This window comes from Penicillium hispanicum, assembly GCF_028827665.1.
Source record: "Penicillium hispanicum strain IBT 35686 chromosome Unknown utg000006l_segment0_segment0, whole genome shotgun sequence".
In the NCBI taxonomy this organism is placed as follows: domain Eukaryota; kingdom Fungi; phylum Ascomycota; class Eurotiomycetes; order Eurotiales; family Aspergillaceae; genus Penicillium; species Penicillium hispanicum.
This window is the reverse complement of record NW_026623198.1, coordinates 1,966,210-1,984,886: the sequence shown is the minus strand read 5'-3', so window position 1 is coordinate 1,984,886 and position 18,677 is coordinate 1,966,210. Positions and strand designations below refer to the sequence as shown.

Genomic DNA, 18,677 nt, shown 5'->3' with positions numbered 1-18,677 from the left:
AAGTGCGGGTTGGTATATGGTCCCTAGGTAGTCTTTGCTTTCTCCCTATATATAACGTGGGTATGGCCCTGTCCGACCCGCACTATTCTTCTTGTTCTTATTGTTAGACGCTTATCTTGCCTTGTTCCCTTCCCCGGCGCTCGCATCTGGCTATTGGACTGCCTTCCCCACGAGGTTCTACTATACTTGTTGGCCTCAATGCCGCCATACTGCCTTCAGGATTGCCACTACTTTTATCGCACCGCTCTGCGCCTTCTTTCTCTACCTACATTCCTCGCCAGCTGCTACACCTGATCTTGCGAGTGGATCTTGCTCTTACCTAGCTCTCCGGGTTGGGATTTGGGTCGACTTGACATCTATATCTCCAGACTTGCTAACACCATGTCCTACTCGTCTATGGCAGTTCGTTTTTTCACTGCGCCAAAGCCGCTAGGGGATGCGATGGATTCCGATAATGCCAAATCTGCTGCGCCCGGGCCACAGGGTCATACGGTCGTGAGGTCGAATGCCGACTCGACCCAGTCGCAGGGGGTGGAGCCGCTCACTCCAAAGAAGCAGGGTTTGACGTTCGCCAACCAGGACTCCCTACCGAAACTACCGGTTCCTGATCTCGAAGACACCTGCCGCAGACATTTGGATGCCCTGGCTGCGCTGCAGACTCCGAGAGAACACGGGGACACCAAGGCTGCTGTCCAGGACTTTTTGAAGACGGATGGACCGGGGCTCCAGGAGCGGTTGAAAACTTATGCCTCATCGAAGACGAGCTTCATCGAGCAGTTCTGTGAGTTTTGTATGCGCTTAATGGCCATGGCACCCGAGCTGATTTTTTTCCACAAGGGTATGATTCATATTTAAATTTTGATAATCGTGAGAGGCACTACCTTCTGCTTTAAATGAAGACCATCAGAGAGTGCTGACATCTTCCAGCGGTTGTGTTGAATCTCAACCCTTTCTTCCTGTTGGAAGATGACCCAACTCCCGCACGCAATAACCAAGTCACTCGCGCAGCGTCTTTGGTCATATCGGCACTGTCTTTTGTGCGCGCTGTACGACGAGAAGAACTTCCTCCTGACACGGTGCGCGGAACTCCGCTCTGCATGTACCAGTACTCGCGGCTCTTTGGCACCGCGCGTGTACCCACCGACAATGGCTGTGTGATCAGCCAAGATCCCTCGGCAAAGCATATTGTTGTCCTGTGCCGAGGCCAGTTCTACTGGTTTGATGTGTTGGATGACAATAGCGACCTCATCATGAGTGAGAAGGACATTTCGCTGAACCTGCATGTCATCATTGATGACGCTGCTCAAACTCCCATCCAAGATGCGGCTAAGGGAGCGCTGGGTGTTCTCAGTACTGAGAACCGCAAGGTCTGGTCTGGATTGCGGGATATTATGACAAAGGACAGTGCCTCGAATAACGCCGAATGCTTGAATATCGTCGACACAGCGCTCTTTGCGCTATGTCTGGATGATACGGAGCCCTCTAGCACTGCCGAGCTCTGCGCCAATATGCTCTGCGGCACAAGTGAGGTCATCAAGGGCGTCCAGGTGGGAACTTGCACGAATCGATGGTACGACAAGCTGCAGATCATCGTCTGCAACAACGGTAGCGCTGGTATCAACTTTGAACACACAGGCGTGGACGGTCATACCGTCCTTCGCTTCGCAAGTGATGTCTATACAGACACGATCCTCCGCTTTGCAAAAACGATCAACGGCCAAGCACCCAGTCTATGGGCAACCTCCAGCCCTGACCCGGCCAAGCGCGATCCGAGCAGCTTTGGCAATGTCAGCACCACCCCGCGCAAGCTCGAGTGGGACATGATGCCCGAGCTCAATATCGCCCTGCGCTTCGCTGAGTCGCATCTCTCGGACCTACTGCACCAGCACGAAATCCAAGTCTTGGACTTTGAAGGCTTCGGAAAGAACTTCATTACTTCGATGGGCTTTTCCCCCGACGCATTCGTGCAAATGGCCTTCCAGGCTGCCTACTATGGCTTATACGGTCGAGTAGAAAACACATACGAGCCGGCCATGACAAAGGTCTTCTTACATGGTCGCACAGAAGCAGTTCGTACCGTCACCCCCGAGGCCGTCGACTTCGTGAAGACATTCTGGGGCGACAACCCAGCCGAAACCAAGATCGAGGCTCTACGCACCGCAACACAACGACACACCGCCATCACCAAAGATTGCTCCAAGGGCCAGGGCCAAGATCGTCACCTGTACGCATTGTACTGCCTCTGGCAGCGCTCCTTCGATGAAGCTCTCTTCCACGACACCAGCTCCGCAGGCGGCTACTCCAGCCCCAGCGACAGCCTCGAATCCCCCAAATTCTCGGAAAACTCCGAAGACGGCTTCTCCTCCCCAACCAGCGGCAGCGTTCGCGGCGTTCGCATCATCACACCCCCGACTCCAGCAATCTTCAGCGACTCCGGCTGGGACAAGATTAATAACACAATCCTGTCCACCTCCAACTGTGGAAACCCCTGTCTCCGCCACTTCGGGTTCGGTCCCACATCCGCTGATGGCTTTGGCATTGGCTATATCATCAAGGACGAGTCAATTTCCTTCTGCGCTTCGTCGAAGCACCGCCAGACCGCGCGTTTGATGCACACGTTGGAATCGTACTTGCTGGAGATCCGGAAGCTGCTGCGCGCAACAAACCGCAAAGCTACCAGCCCGCGCACGAGTCGGGCGCGTGAGACCGAGGCTCTGGCTGAACGGCTGCAGTCTGATTCGCAGCGCCGCGGTCGGATTGTGAGAGGTGATGCGCGCGGTGCGGAGACGCCGACTACGACGACGGATAGTGGGGAGCTGGAGGATGATGGGATGGGTGGATGTGAGTATCTGTTTTCTTTTTACTTTCTTGCCAGGGGACACGGGCTGACCTTCGCTCTAGATGGCTTCTTTGATGCCGGTATGCTGCTTCATGCGCTCAAGGGCGTGAGCGCAGAACGGGAGTCGCGGGGCGAAAAGCCTGCGAAGAGAAAGTTTGTGGGCAAGAAGCTTCATCTCAACGAATATTGATCTGAGGGCGTGATATATTTCAGAATGTCTGGTGCATATACCGTATGATGTTGAATGTTCTATGGAGTTTTGGAATCTCCAACATACCTAGGTAGACAGTTGGATAGTATATAAGTGACATTTTGTGCCAACCACCGAGCAACTCTCCGCTTGAAAAAAGTAAGATATTGCAGTTCAGCGACGAGGTAGGTTTGCACTCGTAGATAACAGAAGGTCGTTGTCGCAGCCTGTCAATACGAATAGTAAAATACCTAGGCATTCCAAGTCAAATCTCAACGACTATGGAAGAATAATCAAGGTTGTCTTGGAAAGGAACAAGTCAGGTCAGAATGTATTTGTATATACACAAAAAGAAATTCCAGAATGTGGAAAGGGAAGTATCAACAGTATTAACATGAAAGCTCATATAATCCATCGTGTGGGGGGTATAACCAAATCAGTATCAAAAAAAAAAAGAAAGACAACCGTCAACGTAGCGGCCTACGACTCAGAGAAGTGAATAGACAATTCAAACCATAGCCAGTCCTGACAGACCTATGCTCATCTCGCATCCCACCGACGAGTCCGTCTATACAATCTCAACACCCTGTAGGGTGCGCCCCGAATCCGTCGACGCGCGACGGTTCCGCACAAACTTGGCCCATGTGTTCGTGAGCACGAGATACTTGATGCTCTCCTCGGCGGCGTCGAAGACGTTTGCGCCGAAGGCCTCGGGCACATCGCCCCAGTACTGCACGCGGTCACGGATCTCGGATACGGAGCTCCGCATCGGCTTCTGGGAGCTCTCGGAGGATGTGGGGGACGGGGGCTCGGGGAAGCCGGGCGCGCCGAAGGGACTGACGAGGTCGACTTCGCGCTTCTCGCCGTACAGGATGCGGGTCGGGGCTTCGAAGATGGCCTCGAGCTGCTTGAGGTCGTGGGAGGAGATGTTGACGGGGAACTCGGCGTGGTGGACGCTGATGAACTCGGCGTAGATGTGCAGGGCGCGGTTGAAGCGCTCACGAGTCAGTTCCTTGACGTTCGCGTCGGGGGTGGCGGCGGTGCTGTCACGGACGAGCTTGGGCAGCGAGCTCTTCCACTCGGCGACGCTGGTGAGGAAGGCGATGTTCTCGCCGGAGAAGTCGTGGAGGGCGGCGAATTCTTGGAGCGGGGACGGGTTGCGCTCGAGGACGTACTCGAGGGCGGTCATGGTGAGGATGCTGGCGCGGTTGCTGTTGGTGCTCTTGACGGAGTCGCTCATGGACTTCCAGCCGGACAGCATGGACTCGACCATGGTGGAGGTGGAGCTGTTGAGGGACTTGGACTCGGAGTTGAAGCCTTTGTTCTTGGCCTCCCAGTTCGTGATAGCGTCGAGGGTCTCCTGGCGAAGAGTCTGGCAGCGCCAGACCTCCCAGCATGGAAGGAAGACGGTGAAGATTTCGATGAACATGATGGAAAGGCAAATCCACTGCGGCGGAATCCAGACCGCGTTGACTGGGGCCATGCCAGGCACGTAAAGAGCGATCAGCCACATTGGGGTGGCATGGAGATTGGCAATAGCGCAGCCAACGGTCTGAACTCGCCAGCCGTGGGTATCGTGAATGTTGCGAGATTTCCAGAGGACGATGGGGGCGATGATCCAGGACCAGAAGAACTGCCAGAACACCCCAGGCCACCTGATGATTTGTTAGATATCGACCTGTATCCAACGAGGGTTGTGGATCGGGCACTTACCATTCCCAGCCGGTACCCTGGGCAGTCCTTTGCTCCATGATAGTACCGTGGACCTCGGTACCAGGGATGCCCCAGGAGCTGTGCCACTTGCGGGAAATCAGGAACATCAGGATAGTCAGGAAGATCTAAATCAACTGGCTCGTTAGGTCATGCAAGAGGGACAGGCCGTAGGGTGGACCAAAAGTTATCAACGCACCTGAGCGAACATGCCGACACCAACAGTGATGAGGATCTTGGTGTTATAAGAAAGACGGCGGAAGCGGCCGACCAAGCCCCGGCTGGGTCTCCAGTCGGAGGGAGAGTCGAGCAGACGACTACCGTGGATGTATCTCTTCTGAAGCTTGGAGACATGGAGGAAACGAGTGTTGGAAGCATGAAACAGAGCAATGCCGCAGGGCAGATAGGTGCCCATGACCCAGTACTGGACATCTCCCGGCATGATGGTGCCGATCATAGTCCCGAACTGGCAGCTTGCCCAGTAAATATGAAGGAGTGCAATGGCCGATAACGACAGGCCGAGGCCTCGGATGCGAAGAATCGGCGAGTTGCGGCGGGCAATAAGGAAGGCCACGCCCAACGCCACGGCGGCGGTCCAGATGCAGGCCCAGCACGCCCACCAGATGCTCACTGGCGAGAGGTCGATCTGCTCCTCAGAGCTTGCGGTGACGCCCAGTTCTGATCCCATGATGAAGGGTTTGGTGTTTTCTGAAGAGCTTAAGGATAGTGATGAAGTTGGGAAAGGCTCAGCAAACCGACAAAGAGACACTCATCAAAGAACGAGATCCAGATCTGACAGCAGGGCGACGGGGATTTTAAAAAGATCCAAGCTTTAGGACATGGCCGGGTTGAATCCTGTCCCCTGTTGATCTATGGAGTTGTCTCTACTCCATCGCATCCGTCAGTCGGGCAGTCCACAAGTGCCTATACAGGTGATAGGTTTACCTGCGCGAGAATTTCTGGAGAGCTGGACGACCCACTCGGCACGATCGTTCATTTTGCATGCCGTTAATGACGGGCGCTGGGCCAATCGCTCACGATGCTTGGGCGCGATGGTATACAGAATTCAATATTACCGGCAGGTGGAGCGGCCAAATCTCCTCGTCGTGGGGCCCGTTAAACTCAACGGGGAAGTCGAATTTCAAATCGCGCCCGGCCTCCTCTCGATCGGAGTCGGGATCTGCAGCACTATCGAATTGACATGATCGATTCGGCGCGATCGTGGATTCGCTTGACCAACGCCAGTTACCGAGTTGCCAGTGACGGCAACCCCGCCGCGCCCGCGACGGGCTGTAGCTCTCGAAGCCCACCAGGAAGCGAATGATGCCGGGCGCGATGGAGTATCTGGGGCAGGTCTGCTCCTCGTCACCCCAGTTGCCGCAAATTTGAACTTGCTAACCTGCTTTCCCGTGGATAATATGGAACCAGGAACCATTGTCAAATAGTGGCCTTCCGGGTCTCACTCACACCAACGAAGACTCACACCAACGAAGATCGTGGAGTCCTCGCACCATCGTCATGGCCATCACGAGATTGTGCCGCCTCGTGCACCGGGCTTCATCACATCACGGTGATCTGGGCCAAGCACACGAGGGAAACCCAGCACCCAGGTAGCTCGCGGGGCCTCTCGCGGGCCATCGATCCTGCCGGTGGGTTGTTTAGCGTCTACTTGGCACTCAGGAGGTCACTAACGAGGCCCCAAAGAAATCGAGGGAAGCGCGGTGGACACCATGGATAATTTGATTACCTGGGTAATCTCTCCGTGGATAACTATTGTAACCCGCAATCCTGCCGGTCACGAAGGATGAGACCGAGCTTTCACCCGCTTCGTTAACAGCCATCAGGCTCGCGGAATGATTTCTAAAGGCGTTTACGGGGAAAATCCCCGATGTCTATAACGCCGTGAACCCTGCATATGTGCCACGAGTCATGCAACCGATCTCAGCACTTGATCTAAGGCTTGGGGGTTATAACGGGAGGGAAGAGGTATTGAATTGCCTCTGGTGTTAACTCCAGTAGCCACTTCAAGTCCAGAGACGTGGAAATCTGGAACTGGCGATCAATAGACTTCGGCGGTGCTGGACGATCTCTGCTGTGCCGCCGAGACATCACTATCACACTTTAATCTTGGGCAGCGACGAGACTCATTTGCAAGCCGTCATGAGTGTGCTTGATGGCTGGTTTTCTTGCGCTGGTTGGGTGATGTGGTGCATCCATTGTTGGTCCCGGCAACCTCCCACCCTTCAGGGGTAAAGGATCGCACATCGAGCTCCGTCTAGACCGTCCATCGCCTATACACTTGCATTTTCTTTGTTCCATGCTCGCCCAATGCCATTCGACATCACCCCGGTCACTCTCCACTCTTCCCATCTAGGGATCCAGAGCCCGATCGTCATCGAGCTCCCATCTCACAGGGAGCCAGGTCTATACACTGGGATGCCTCGGGATAACACCGAAGTTCAATAGCGCCTGGTGAAGAGATGCCTCTCCCCACATCTTCTCTGCCCTACTCTGGCCCTACGCGCGTGGTTCTATGCAGATCGCAAATTTCTGCGTGAAGAACCGCCGAGGATATGTAAAGATGTAGGGAGCTTCTCGGATCCAAGCTTCTCATTCGTCGCTCACCAGACATGCACGCACACCGGACGCGCCCAGCCTGGAGTATGTGCTCCCGATTTTCCCCCGATCCACCGCAGATCGTCTCCCCAAGGGTGCGCCTGCGGAGCCCTAGGAGGTTTTCGCCGGCGCTATCGGTTCCACTCCGACCAGGAAGCCCAGTGCAGTTCCTGGTTCTGGGTAGCTCAGGTGGCGCGGATTCGCATCAACGAGACACTGCGCGGTCTGTGCTGGGCTCGCAAGACAAAGGAACCACTCCCGTGGGATGATCACATTGATGCTGTCGGTTGCACGGTATTTTTTTCCCTGGCGCAGGTGGATTTGGTGGATTTCCATGCCAATCGCCGGGCGGAGGGTTATTTCTTCTTTCGGGATAATCCAGTTATATATCATCTCCGCCTGACGGGCTCCAGCTGTGAAAAGGTTGTCTTTTATCCAATCGCCATTCTTGATGGTTACGGCTTGATCAATGCCTGGATCAACGTCAAAAACGGGTGTGATGCCCTTCAGTCCCTCTAGCAGGCGGCAATGGAGCTGATGGCATCACGTCGCGGAGCGATTCGGTTGCGACTCTTGATCGCCTTGCGCGACTTAGCATTGCGCTTCGAATCCCATATTTTAACTTCCGCTACTGTTACATAGAAATCTCATTCGTGGACGACCACATAGACTGGGCACGATCCCATGGAACAGTGTCTCCTAGGGGCATCTCCAGCATGAGACCAGACCACCTGGTGATAACAGTCAGTCACAAAATTCTGGCCCAATAGCCCAGATTCATCGCACAAAGTCGCCAGGGGAGCAGTGTACTTGCGTTCGAGTCCCAATAATGGGTTTCAGAGGCCGATCAGTGAGTCGGACAGACGGAAAGTCCAGATGGGTCTACTAGGCGAAGACATGGAGAATTAGGTTGGGAAAAAAGAGTGACCATCGAGCCTACATACCTTTAAGGGCTGCTTTGCGTAATGAAATTAACCTTGGCATGATTTGGATCTGGGAAGCTCTAGTCTTTGTGGAATGATGGATTGAAGACAGTGACTCGTTATTCCTGCATTCTGGGATGGGGCGTGTGTCTTTACAATATCTCTCCTCGGAGACCCGGTGGCTGAAGCCTGGGAGCAAGGCACAGATAAATACAACATGGCAATAGAAGAAACTGATGGGAATATCTGAATGGCATTCAATGGCCAAGTAACGAGTCAAGGACATCAAGGATCTCGGTGGCTTGTCCAAGATGTGTTGAGTAGGATCTTGACTCGGAAGAACAAAGCGGCATTTGGACTTGACAGACAATAGTCCAAAGCAAAGTACATGCATCCTCCATGAAACAAACATCTCAGTCCCAAGTCACCAGGAGTTCTTCTCCTAAGCCCATGTCCTCCAACATACACAACATATACAGCATACACAACATACATAACAGCGCCCATATCTGGCAACGTCGAGATGATTTCATCATCGACTAAACAGGACCTTCTTTGCTCCCACCATCCATTGTTAACTTCAAGTTTCATCCGACGCCAATCTTGTGGCTCATCCCCTTTTTGTGAATTTGTGACATCCGGACGCTTCTTCGTCCCTTAGTCACCCATATGCTCGGTGCTTCCTCACCCTGAGCTCCTCCTTTCTTTCTGACCTGCGGCTTGTACCTCCACACCGCTCCTGTTCCTCCGCTGTCCCGGGTACTCGAAGGGAGGGAGCACTGAGGAGTGCTCTGAGGTAGTACCTGCTGCTTGCTTGTGAGAGCCAGGGTGCTCGTGGAGTGTTGCAAGGCAGCAAGGTACGTGGACTGGGCGACAAGCTCGAGGTCTCCTCTCTCAGATGGGTGGATGAGTGGCTTTTGTTATCGCTGACCACTTGTGACTTGAGCTTGGTAGCTTTGTTGTGAGAGGGAGGAAGCTCGAGTGAGGAGTGGACATAGGGCTTTGAGGACTAAGCCCATGTGAATATTAGGGGGTCAACTTTTGATGGGAGGCTTGGGGGCACCTTTGAATTTGTGGATGTCTGGCTTGAGACTGTTGACCAGAGTCATGAAGCCACAGGAGAAGTCCATCAGTATGTGAAACTATGTGAAACTATAAGTAACATGTCAATATCTTGAAGACATGTAAGATGTTGGAGCGTGAATACTTACTCGAGGTTGTCGCCTCAGACCACAGTCAAGTATTTTGACTCTTGTCTCAGCTGCCAGATGATGTGTGGTTCATGATGTCGTGAACCACAAAGGGTATCTTTAGGAGCTCCTTCAAGAGAGCTGGCTGACAGAACTAGCAGGGGGATATATCAATGAGCCAAGCCAAAACAGAGTAATAGCCAGTATGTGTGAAGCTTACAGGAGTCACGAAGAGTGTGTAGGGACCTGAGCATCCAGAGGAGATCCATCCAGCAGGTAGCTCTCAAGTTCTGAGAGAGGGTCGAGAGATGGACAAGGTCCACGAAGGGTATATGAGTAGACCCATGAGTGGATGGATGGTAAGGGAAGGAGGGAGATGGGATGGAAGGGGAGAAGATGGATGAAAGGAGGAAGATGAATGGAAGGAAGAAGGAAGAGAGGGGAGGGTAAGAGGAAAGAAGGCGATATTTATAGCTGGAGGAAGAGGAGGAAAACGACTAAGAGACAAGCGAGCTCGCCATGTAGCCAATAGAATCGATGTTTGCTTCAAGACCATCCAGAATCCCAGGCACAAGAAAGTAGAATGCCTCATTTCCAATCCATATCGAGACACACATGCCTACAAAGACTGGCGCGTCGATATCGGGGCTTTATGTCATACAGAAATACCTGGACAGCGAAGCTATCCAGATATGCTTCTATATGCCAAGGGTTAACACAGATACCCGGTGAAGAGCTCAGTTACACGCTGCTATTGCCAGAATATGCCTAAATGTCGGATGCTCTGATATCCCAACTGCAAGTACTCCAATATTTGCCTCTTAACATCAAGTATCTACGACCCTTGTGTCAGGATATGGCCCATGGAGTATCACTAGGCCCAAGGGGCTTACGAACAGTTTCGACGCTGAATAATGTACCTCCTCACTTCTCTAGATACTTCAAAACAGATTCATCTTCATTGGAAGTGGCGGTAGATGCCTAAGTGGTTAGGCATAGATAGACTCAGTCCGTACAACTCTCTTCCTCTCTTCCTCCTCAGTGCACTCCATTTCTTTGGCTTCAATACTCCAGGAAACATCGTTCAAGTTTCTGCCGTTCTAGGTTTAGACATTCGTCATGAGTATGGAAATTGTCCACTCTGCGGAAACTCCAGCTTGAGGCTCCACGCCTTGATTTGAGATTTATCTGCAGGCCGAATCAAGTTAGCGGTTGAGAGGTTTTCAATGCCATTGTCCTGTCAGTGTTGCTACATGAAATCCCCAATTTGCTTGGAGACATCCTTCACGGCCCATACCTCACGATATTTCTGATAGCGCGCAGATCCTGATCGAGTGCAGATCCTGATCGAGTGCAAGATCAGATTCAAGTCATCGAGAAGAATAGGAAACAGGAGGACATACACCAGGATGCGAGAAAGAAGGCAGGAACGAAGGGACCGAGCACTGGGAGGGAGAGAGGAAGAAACCTCCGAGCTGAGGCGATCTACATCTAGCGCGAGGGGGCTGCCTAACCTCTCAGGCAACCGCTGTCAATTTCAAATTTCTCCCCAGTATATTCTACTAGGAATAACAGTTCTTCGCAACTTCAAATACTTTTTCTTCTATGGCTGGTATTTTGCAGGACCTCAGTGAGGTCCCAGTCAAACCCTCCGATAGACGCAAAGGGAGAGTGGAAAAGGCTGAGTATTGAATGAGAAAGATCACCGAACAATGAATCATTTCCAGGAATGCGACAATGCCATCTCCGTTGACCGATCGGATAGGAGACAAGCTACTGGATACGATGCTCGAGCCTATCAGATCGCAGATGGGCATTCGCAAAATCTCCTTGGGCGGAAGGATATTTGTTGTTCAGCAGCGGGACCCCGAACGAGCACGGAGGGTTTCACCACGCCTCAGTGTCCATCCACCCTTCGTGTCAGGGAAACACGAAACATATAAGATGGCCTTTCCCAGAGCTGTCCTCGAAACCATCTCATTCTCAATTCCACACCTCAAACACTAAACACCAGTTGCAATTCCATCCTCCAACGACCATCTACAGTCTCCACTCTCATCATGGCCAATTCGAACCTCCCGACACTCGCCTTCTTTGGAGCCACCGGCGGATGCACCATCCACTCTTTGGTCCCTTCGCTCAATGCTGGCTACAAGTGCAGAGCCTGTAAGCACCTTGTCCTTTTCATGTCCACTCCCAATGTTCAATATTGTCTCTGGGTTTACCGATGCTGATAGAATCTGTCTGAGCAGTGGTGCGCAGTCCTCAGAAACTCGAGGACATGCTTCTCCAGCAGCACGGACTCTCTGAGTCTACACTGAAGACAAACCTCACCATGGTGAAGGGGAACGTTAACGATGTTGCCGCTGTCCGACAAGCACTCGTTGGGCCAGACAACCAGCCGGTTGATCTGATCATCTCTGGGATTGGGGGCCAAATGTCGTTCAGCAACCCCCTCCGACCGACGCTGTCGGATCCCACCGTCTGTGCTTCGGCGATGAGCACCATTTTGGAAGCCGCCCGCGAGCTGCCCAAGTCCCCACGGCTGGCGGTCATCAGCACGACGGGTATCGACAAGAGACGGGATCTGCCTGTGGCCATGATGCCTCTCTACCATTGGATGTTGAAAGAACCCCATGCGGATAAGCGCAACATGGAGGCAATGATCCTGAAGCAGATGGAGTTGCCTGCCCGCGATCGTGCCATCTCGAGCTACTTGATTCTCCGGCCCAGCTTCTTGACGGAGGGTGAAGGCGACGGCATGCACAAGATCAAGGAGGGCACGGCAGACAAGCCGGCGGTGGGCTACGTGATTGCCCGAAGCGATGTCGGTCGCTGGATTTTCGAGCGAGTCGTGCGCGATTACAAGCGAGAGCCGAGTCAGGAAGACCCCGTTGGGGGCAGAATCGTCACTCTCACCACTTGATATGGAGGTGTGTGGAGTTCATCTGCGATGTTTGGGTTCAATGTCCTCTGTCTTTTGCCTCTACCTCTGTTTTTGATATCCGTGCAGCGACAATACAAGCTTGTTTGAGAATCTAGTCAAGGCGGCTTCACGTTGGTCCCCAGTAAGTCTAGGTAGAAAGAAGACCCACCATCGCATAATACGAGCCCACCTCGGGAGCTTGAGGTACTGCGATCATGTTGATCCAAGAGTGAGTGCTCTAGCCCTGCTATTCGGAGCCTCGCAGTCTGGGGCGATCCATCCCTGATATTTCCAGCGCGACCGTGGACTTGAGCAGGTTGATTCCAGACGCGTGAATTCTCTCCCAACGTTCCCACCTCGTATCCCGCTTTCCACCAATCTCACCACTCCAACGCATGCGATAAGATTCCATCTGTCGCTGATTCAACTCTTCTCTGCTCCAGCTCCCCTTCTCCTCCCAGGGACTCTCAACGCGTCATGCGCAAGAAGAATGAGCTTCGTCGAAGTTGCAACCTATGTCGCACTCGCAAGATTGCCTGCTCAGGGGAACAGATCTGTTCCTCCTGTCGAGAACGTGGTGTCGAGTGCGTGTATGATCTGGAGGGCTCCAAAGGGCGACCTCGATCCAACGCCCAAGCTGATGCTGGTACATCTCGAGCGAGCAGCTACCCAGTCACCTGGTACACGACTCCGGACGCTTCTCCACAGATTCCCAAGACAGTCGATGAGAGCGACGAAGGCAGGCGATCGCTGAGTGTGGCTGCTGAGTTGGATGTCATATATCAAGAACATTTTCGCGACAAGGCTCCCGGCGCACGCGACAACCTGTTCTTGAAGCGGGTGGTCGAATTCAATCGCTCTTGGGCGAGGGGCGAAGGGCTCGCGACTAGCAGCCGCGGCAGCCCAAGTAGCACGGACTCCGTCGTGGGGATGAATTACCATGGCCTCTTGACTCTCGTCACGTTGGACTTGGTCGAGACGGTGGTGCTCAAGTTCAGCCGTCTCGGCGTCCACGCCTTTTTTGGCTCTGGTGAGCGATACTTCCGGACTTGTTTGCTACAGGATGAGACGACCAGCATGTTCGACACCACCATCACCGCCGGTGCCTCCATGCCCTCTACTACAACCCCACAGAGCTCTTCCCTGGATATGGGCCCACTGGGAGAGTATAGCAGCCATCTCATGACTCAATTGGTCGACGTGTGGTTCACTCATCATCCCTTAAGCATCTTGCTGTCCAAATCACTACTGTTAAGCGATTTGCGCATCAACAGCGCCAAACCCGCACTGTTGGCGACACTCCTCGCCGATGCGCATGTGTTCACAAAGGATCCCGAAGGGGGAGAACAGGCAGCTCGGCTTCTGGACTGGGCGGTAGGCCAACTGCAACACCTGAAGACCACGGAGCCCGATCTCACAACTGCTCAGGCCTGCTTCCTCATCGGCTGGCGTCATGCCTGTCGGGGCGAGGCAAGATGGGCCGTCTGCTACACGACCTACGCGGGACGCGTTGTGACGCAACTCAAGTACAAGCTCCATGAATCCCCAATCACCGATCAAACTCATATCAACGGCATCGATCGGGGCGCTGTCGAGGTTGAAATGATTTCAAACTTGTTGTGGCAAACGTTTGCTCTGACTCTGTGGTCGTTTATCCAGATGGACATCTCGTTTGCTGATCTGCTGCCGTCGCGACTGATGCAGCTGTTACCACCTGCCAACGGAGCCGAGTCCACCTTGCTGCAGCTGGATCGCACCATGGGACACATCACTACTCAGCACGCCCAGACTGCATCCTTGCAGTCAGTCTGGCTGGTGGCTCATGTAAGCTCCCTCGTGGCTCACCTCTACGCGCTCTATCCCCACCCCGGGCGTGAGCTTTCTTCTACGCCCACTCCGGCCAACCGGTGGCAAGACCAATTGCTACTGCGACTGAATCGCTTGATGGATCGTGAACGTAGTCTGGCCGCCATCTGCGTAGATGCCCGTGAAGCAACGCAGGATATGATCGACCGGGTCAAAACGGACGCCAGGGAAGATCCCGTCGGGCCTTGGCTGCTGGTTCCATACTATACTATCTCTATTCATCTGCTTTTCCCACAGAAAGAGCCATCCTCTGACGCATCAATTAGTACCGGGACAGGTGGCAGTTCTGGAGACAAATCAGTGCCCACCTCAGATGGTCATTTTCCAGCATCCATTCTGACAAACACAACCCTCAATGGGCTCGAAAATGCGATGCAGGGACTAGTAGCACTTTTCCCATCCGTACAGACAGCAGCTGGCTCTGAGGCATCTCGCGGTAATGCTCCGCCCGCCTTTCTACATTCTTATGTCTTAAGCCTGGATGCGGTTGGGCGAGCGTTCACACACATTCTCCTCGCCCAAGATCGGGCCTCGGTTCTTGAACAGCAATTCTCTCGTGGGTGGTTCCAGCGTCTTCTACCAGGACTGGTCAAACTCCATTCATTCTTTGACCACGATGTTCTTTTACGAGACCATCGCTGGAGGCTGGTCAAGCGGCAGCTCAAATATGTATGCAAGCGGCTCGACGAGATGATGGTCACGGACGGCGGCTCTGCACCACCAAAAAGTGTGCCGCAAAGCTCGGCTCTTGAAGGTTTCCCTACCTATCCTTCCATGCCGGCACCGCAACAGACCGAAGAATCTGTGTCATGGTCAGAGTGGCCATCCATGCACACCGGCCAGCCAGGCTCGGGTTCAATGGACCTCTCTACCTTCGACCTGGATGTGTCTGCTCCATCAATGGAAGACCCTCTGACGGCCATGGACCACCCCCATGACAATGCCGATGAACTCCACATCAACGCCGCGATGCATTTGTTCCAGAATCCTCCCTCGCTGTGGGACGTGGCACAAGCCACCGATCCCTACCTACCCAACCGCCTTCCCAATGTCTCATCCCCTTCAGACTTTCCACTCACAGAAAATGGTAAACGGCGGGCAAATATATCGTCTTTTGATGGGACACTGATCGGCAACTTTTCGAACGATGGGCTGGATCCAACCATGCCTGGATCACACACACCTAGCAAAAGACCCAGAGGATCAGCACAATAATCCGGCGTTTCTAGAGGTTGTCGGGATGAGGCCATTCCCACCAAATGATTTGCATGCTTTGAGAATATACCCACTGTTATCGACGGAGCTGCAAGTTTCGCAAAAGAATTCGCAATCCAGATCTTTCTCTTTGGCTTTGAGTCTGCAATAACGGGACCTGTGAATTTTCTGTTCGAGTTCGTTTTACCTTTTTTGGTTTGGCCTCCCCCCTTCCGTCGCCCCAACATAGAAGACCCGACCTCGCCCTTTGGACTTCTGTCCCTTCACTCAACTCCTGGGCTCCTGGCTCTGTGAATGCCCGACTATTTCTAGATGGTCAAGGACAACCGTCTTGCCAAGCATCAGGTAATTCAAAGCGAAGATACGTCACCGATGATCGCCTCGGTTGCACCTGTAGGTCACAGTCAATCAGCAAGGTCGAACTTCCACAACAGACCAACCAACCGAATCATAACTGGCTTCGATTTCTTTATGGCACCTGAGTGATTCTTTGAAGAATTGATTTGATGAGGACAGTAAGCTTGAGAGAAAATTAAACTCGCCATGACTAAAGTCTAGATATGGGAATATCCTAGTGCTGCATGTGTATAGCTTTATAGAATGCATTTATGCTCGACATGCTCGTGAATGCAACTGAAATCTTCAAGTTTAGAAAGCTTAGCGGAAGTGATAGGAATAGGTCTTCGATGGAAGGGAGAGGCTCTTTTGTGAGTGACGCCCCTAGGGAAGTGTGGTCTTCTAAAGAGCTTTATTGTTAATTCAACACGGATGACTATGCAACATCAATATCCATTCTCAAAGACAACAGATATCACAGAATCTTGTCATGGCCCTGCTCCAAATATATCTAGAATGTGCTTAAGACGTTCGTCATGAGTATGTTTTCCCAGCATGTTCGCCTTCCAACTGTTCCATTCTGTGTCTTTATCGACGCCAAATGCAGTCCAGATACCTCGAATTAGAGGTAATGTCTCTTCCCAAGGGAGATCAACGTCAAGACCAAAAAAGAATCTTCGTACTCTTTCATTCCCACTCATGATGTCAGCCAAACCGGCCGCCCCCTTAGCTCTCAAGAATTGAGCTAATGCGAGATCATGAACAGTCAAAGACGATCTGCCATTGTAAATACCGCCCATTTCTGCTGTGACTAAAGACGGCCCAAACGCTTCACCAGCAGGGACGACTCGAGCCATTTGCCAGTCTATGATTCCAATGACGTTCAACTCCTCGTCCACCATCAGGTGGTCTCCCTTATCGTCCACGTGCTTGAGGTAGAACTGCTCTGTGGCTTCCACTGGATTCTCTGTTGGCTTCGCAGCGAGAGCCTGTAGCTGAGATTTCAGAAATAAGAATACTAGATAAGCATTCGCGGGAAAAGATGTGAAGAGCTGGCCATCGGTAATCAGGGCCATATTTTGCTCCACAAATGAAGTATAGTAGTCGCTGGATGTATTGAACGGCCCGCAAGGGCTCAGAACAAGAAATCTTTCACTAGCAATCGCAGAGACGATTGGCTCAGAGGGTGAAGGGCCTGGGAGAAGAGACCCAGCCTTAGAAAATGGATGACGTTTGAGCTCAATAAGAATATCTGCCAGGCTGTTCCAAATTCTTTCCTTGTCTTTGTCATCTGCAAAGCGCTTCCCACGCGGGCCTTGCAAGTTCCAAGTTTTGCCCGGCATTTCTTCTATGAGTAGATAGCCCACGCCCAACTGGTTGTTGCTGTCGCCAATGATCCCATAGTCGAAGACGCGAGGAGCTGGCACTTTGGTTGTCTCGAGGAATTTGAGAGTTGCGTATTCACTATTAATAAGGTAGTTGACGAGTGATTGGGGGATACTGCTATTCATTCGAGGAACTCGAATGAGCCAAACAGAGCCATTATCAGTGAAGCGAATACGAGCATGATAGTTCGCACAGCCCATAAGCGATCCGCGACCCCAGGCTGGTGGGTGCTCGATTTTGCATTTGACACCGCCATTTAGTGTTGATGCACGCTCGCAGAGAGCCTCGTCATTGATTTTCGCACGAATGTTTTCCACTTCAGAATGTACTTTCGCTTCAAACAAGTCATCTGCAAGGGGCTGAGAGCTATCAGAGCTAATCCAACTATGTGGCCATCAGTAGGACGTACCGTGTCATCACACATATGGAACGGTGGGCGGCGGTGGGTTAGGCAAGGTTGACAACTGCATCGCTCACAGGGACCAAGTCCTCGAACACTTGGCAGCAAGCAGCCCGCAAAATCACAGGTAAAAAACCTGTCAAGCATCGAGGGCATGGCGAACCGAGTGAGTGAATTGTTTTGTGCAGGGGACCCCGCTTTATATAAGTTAGAGGGTGGGTTACCGGCGACTGGAAGTCACATGTATACTCCGACTGGAACTTCCAAGCACGCAGGTTGGTTTTACGTGATGTCGCATATTGTGACGCGGGTAACAAGGTAGGAAAGCTCTGACGGCAGGAGAATTTTGAAAATCCATGGGCAGGAATCTAAAGCGTCGTGATATTCCAGACCTCCCATTTGATTGACCTAGGCCCCAGATTTATAACCTCGCCTGCGTGGTCCGCAGAAAATACAAGCGCTTCTCCCGCGCATGGGCGGCAACCGCAACGGGTCTGAAACTCAAGAGTAAATAACAAAATCAAGTGAACGTTTCCTATTGGCTAAATAGTAAAGTCAATTGTAGTAGGGATTAGACAGCGCCTATTGACCTGGACATTTATCGGTCTTACTGACAGGCGGCACAGTCGCTGTGATACAGAACATATATTCACCCATGGCATAAAAGCATTCAAGCAAGACGTAATGTGTGCTGCTTAAGTATTAGTTTTGAAGCTCTAATTAGATCTCATGTATGAATCAAGCAGACATACAACATGCCGCGAATTGATATTTGCGGAGCAGGCGCTTGTAGATCAATCAATCACTTCCGAGGGTCAAAGACCTGAATCATTACTGAGAGGTCTCCTTCCCCGAGTAAGACTGATTTTCCGCATGGATTTTCTCAAGCCAATAAAATATGATTTACAAGCGCTGGTGCTCCGGAGTTCATCTGTTCTTTGATTAGGGCCGGAATCGAATGCCAATGAAAAGTTTCTAGTTTGTTGCCTTAGCCTGTAACGTGTAATCTCACTACTCGTCAGTATGTATGTGTTAGGTTGATGGTTAAGAAATGAGATTAGCGGCTAGATATAGATTGAC

The 18,677-nt window shown here is 52.3% G+C and overlaps 5 protein-coding genes across 5 annotated transcripts; 3 read left to right on the top strand and 2 right to left on the bottom strand.

The window, feature by feature from the left end:
- Positions 1-381: 381 nt before the first annotated feature.
- N7459_007061 (choline/carnitine O-acyltransferase) lies at positions 382-3,029 on the top strand (the record flags this gene model as incomplete). Its single annotated transcript, XM_056946229.1, has 4 exons — positions 382-781; positions 838-867; positions 928-2,841; positions 2,902-3,029. 4 exons carry the CDS (start codon positions 382-384, stop codon positions 3,027-3,029), a joined length of 2,472 nt encoding a protein of 823 aa, XP_056798228.1.
- A 568-nt stretch (positions 3,030-3,597) lies between these two features.
- On the bottom strand, positions 3,598-5,427 carry N7459_007060 (uncharacterized protein; the record flags this gene model as incomplete). The annotated part of the gene is made up of 3 exons (XM_056946228.1): positions 3,598-4,684; positions 4,743-4,867; positions 4,939-5,427. 3 exons carry the CDS (start codon positions 5,425-5,427, stop codon positions 3,598-3,600), a joined length of 1,701 nt encoding a protein of 566 aa, XP_056798227.1.
- A 6,101-nt stretch (positions 5,428-11,528) lies between these two features.
- Positions 11,529-12,394, top strand: N7459_007059 (NAD(P)-dependent oxidoreductase; the record flags this gene model as incomplete). The annotated part of the gene is made up of 2 exons (XM_056946227.1): positions 11,529-11,634; positions 11,721-12,394. The coding sequence occupies 2 exons, from the start codon at positions 11,529-11,531 to the stop codon at positions 12,392-12,394; spliced, it is 780 nt and encodes a 259-aa protein (XP_056798226.1).
- Positions 12,395-12,871: 477 nt separating this feature from the next.
- Positions 12,872-15,475, top strand: N7459_007058 (Zn(II)2Cys6 transcription factor domain-containing protein; the record flags this gene model as incomplete). Its single annotated transcript, XM_056946226.1, has 1 exon — positions 12,872-15,475. One exon carries the CDS (start codon positions 12,872-12,874, stop codon positions 15,473-15,475), a length of 2,604 nt encoding a protein of 867 aa, XP_056798225.1.
- Positions 15,476-16,299: 824 nt separating this feature from the next.
- N7459_007057 (uncharacterized protein) lies at positions 16,300-17,621 on the bottom strand (the record flags this gene model as incomplete). The annotated part of the gene is made up of 2 exons (XM_056946225.1): positions 16,300-17,556; positions 17,607-17,621. 2 exons carry the CDS (start codon positions 17,619-17,621, stop codon positions 16,300-16,302), a joined length of 1,272 nt encoding a protein of 423 aa, XP_056798224.1.
- Positions 17,622-18,677: the final 1,056 nt, after the last annotated feature.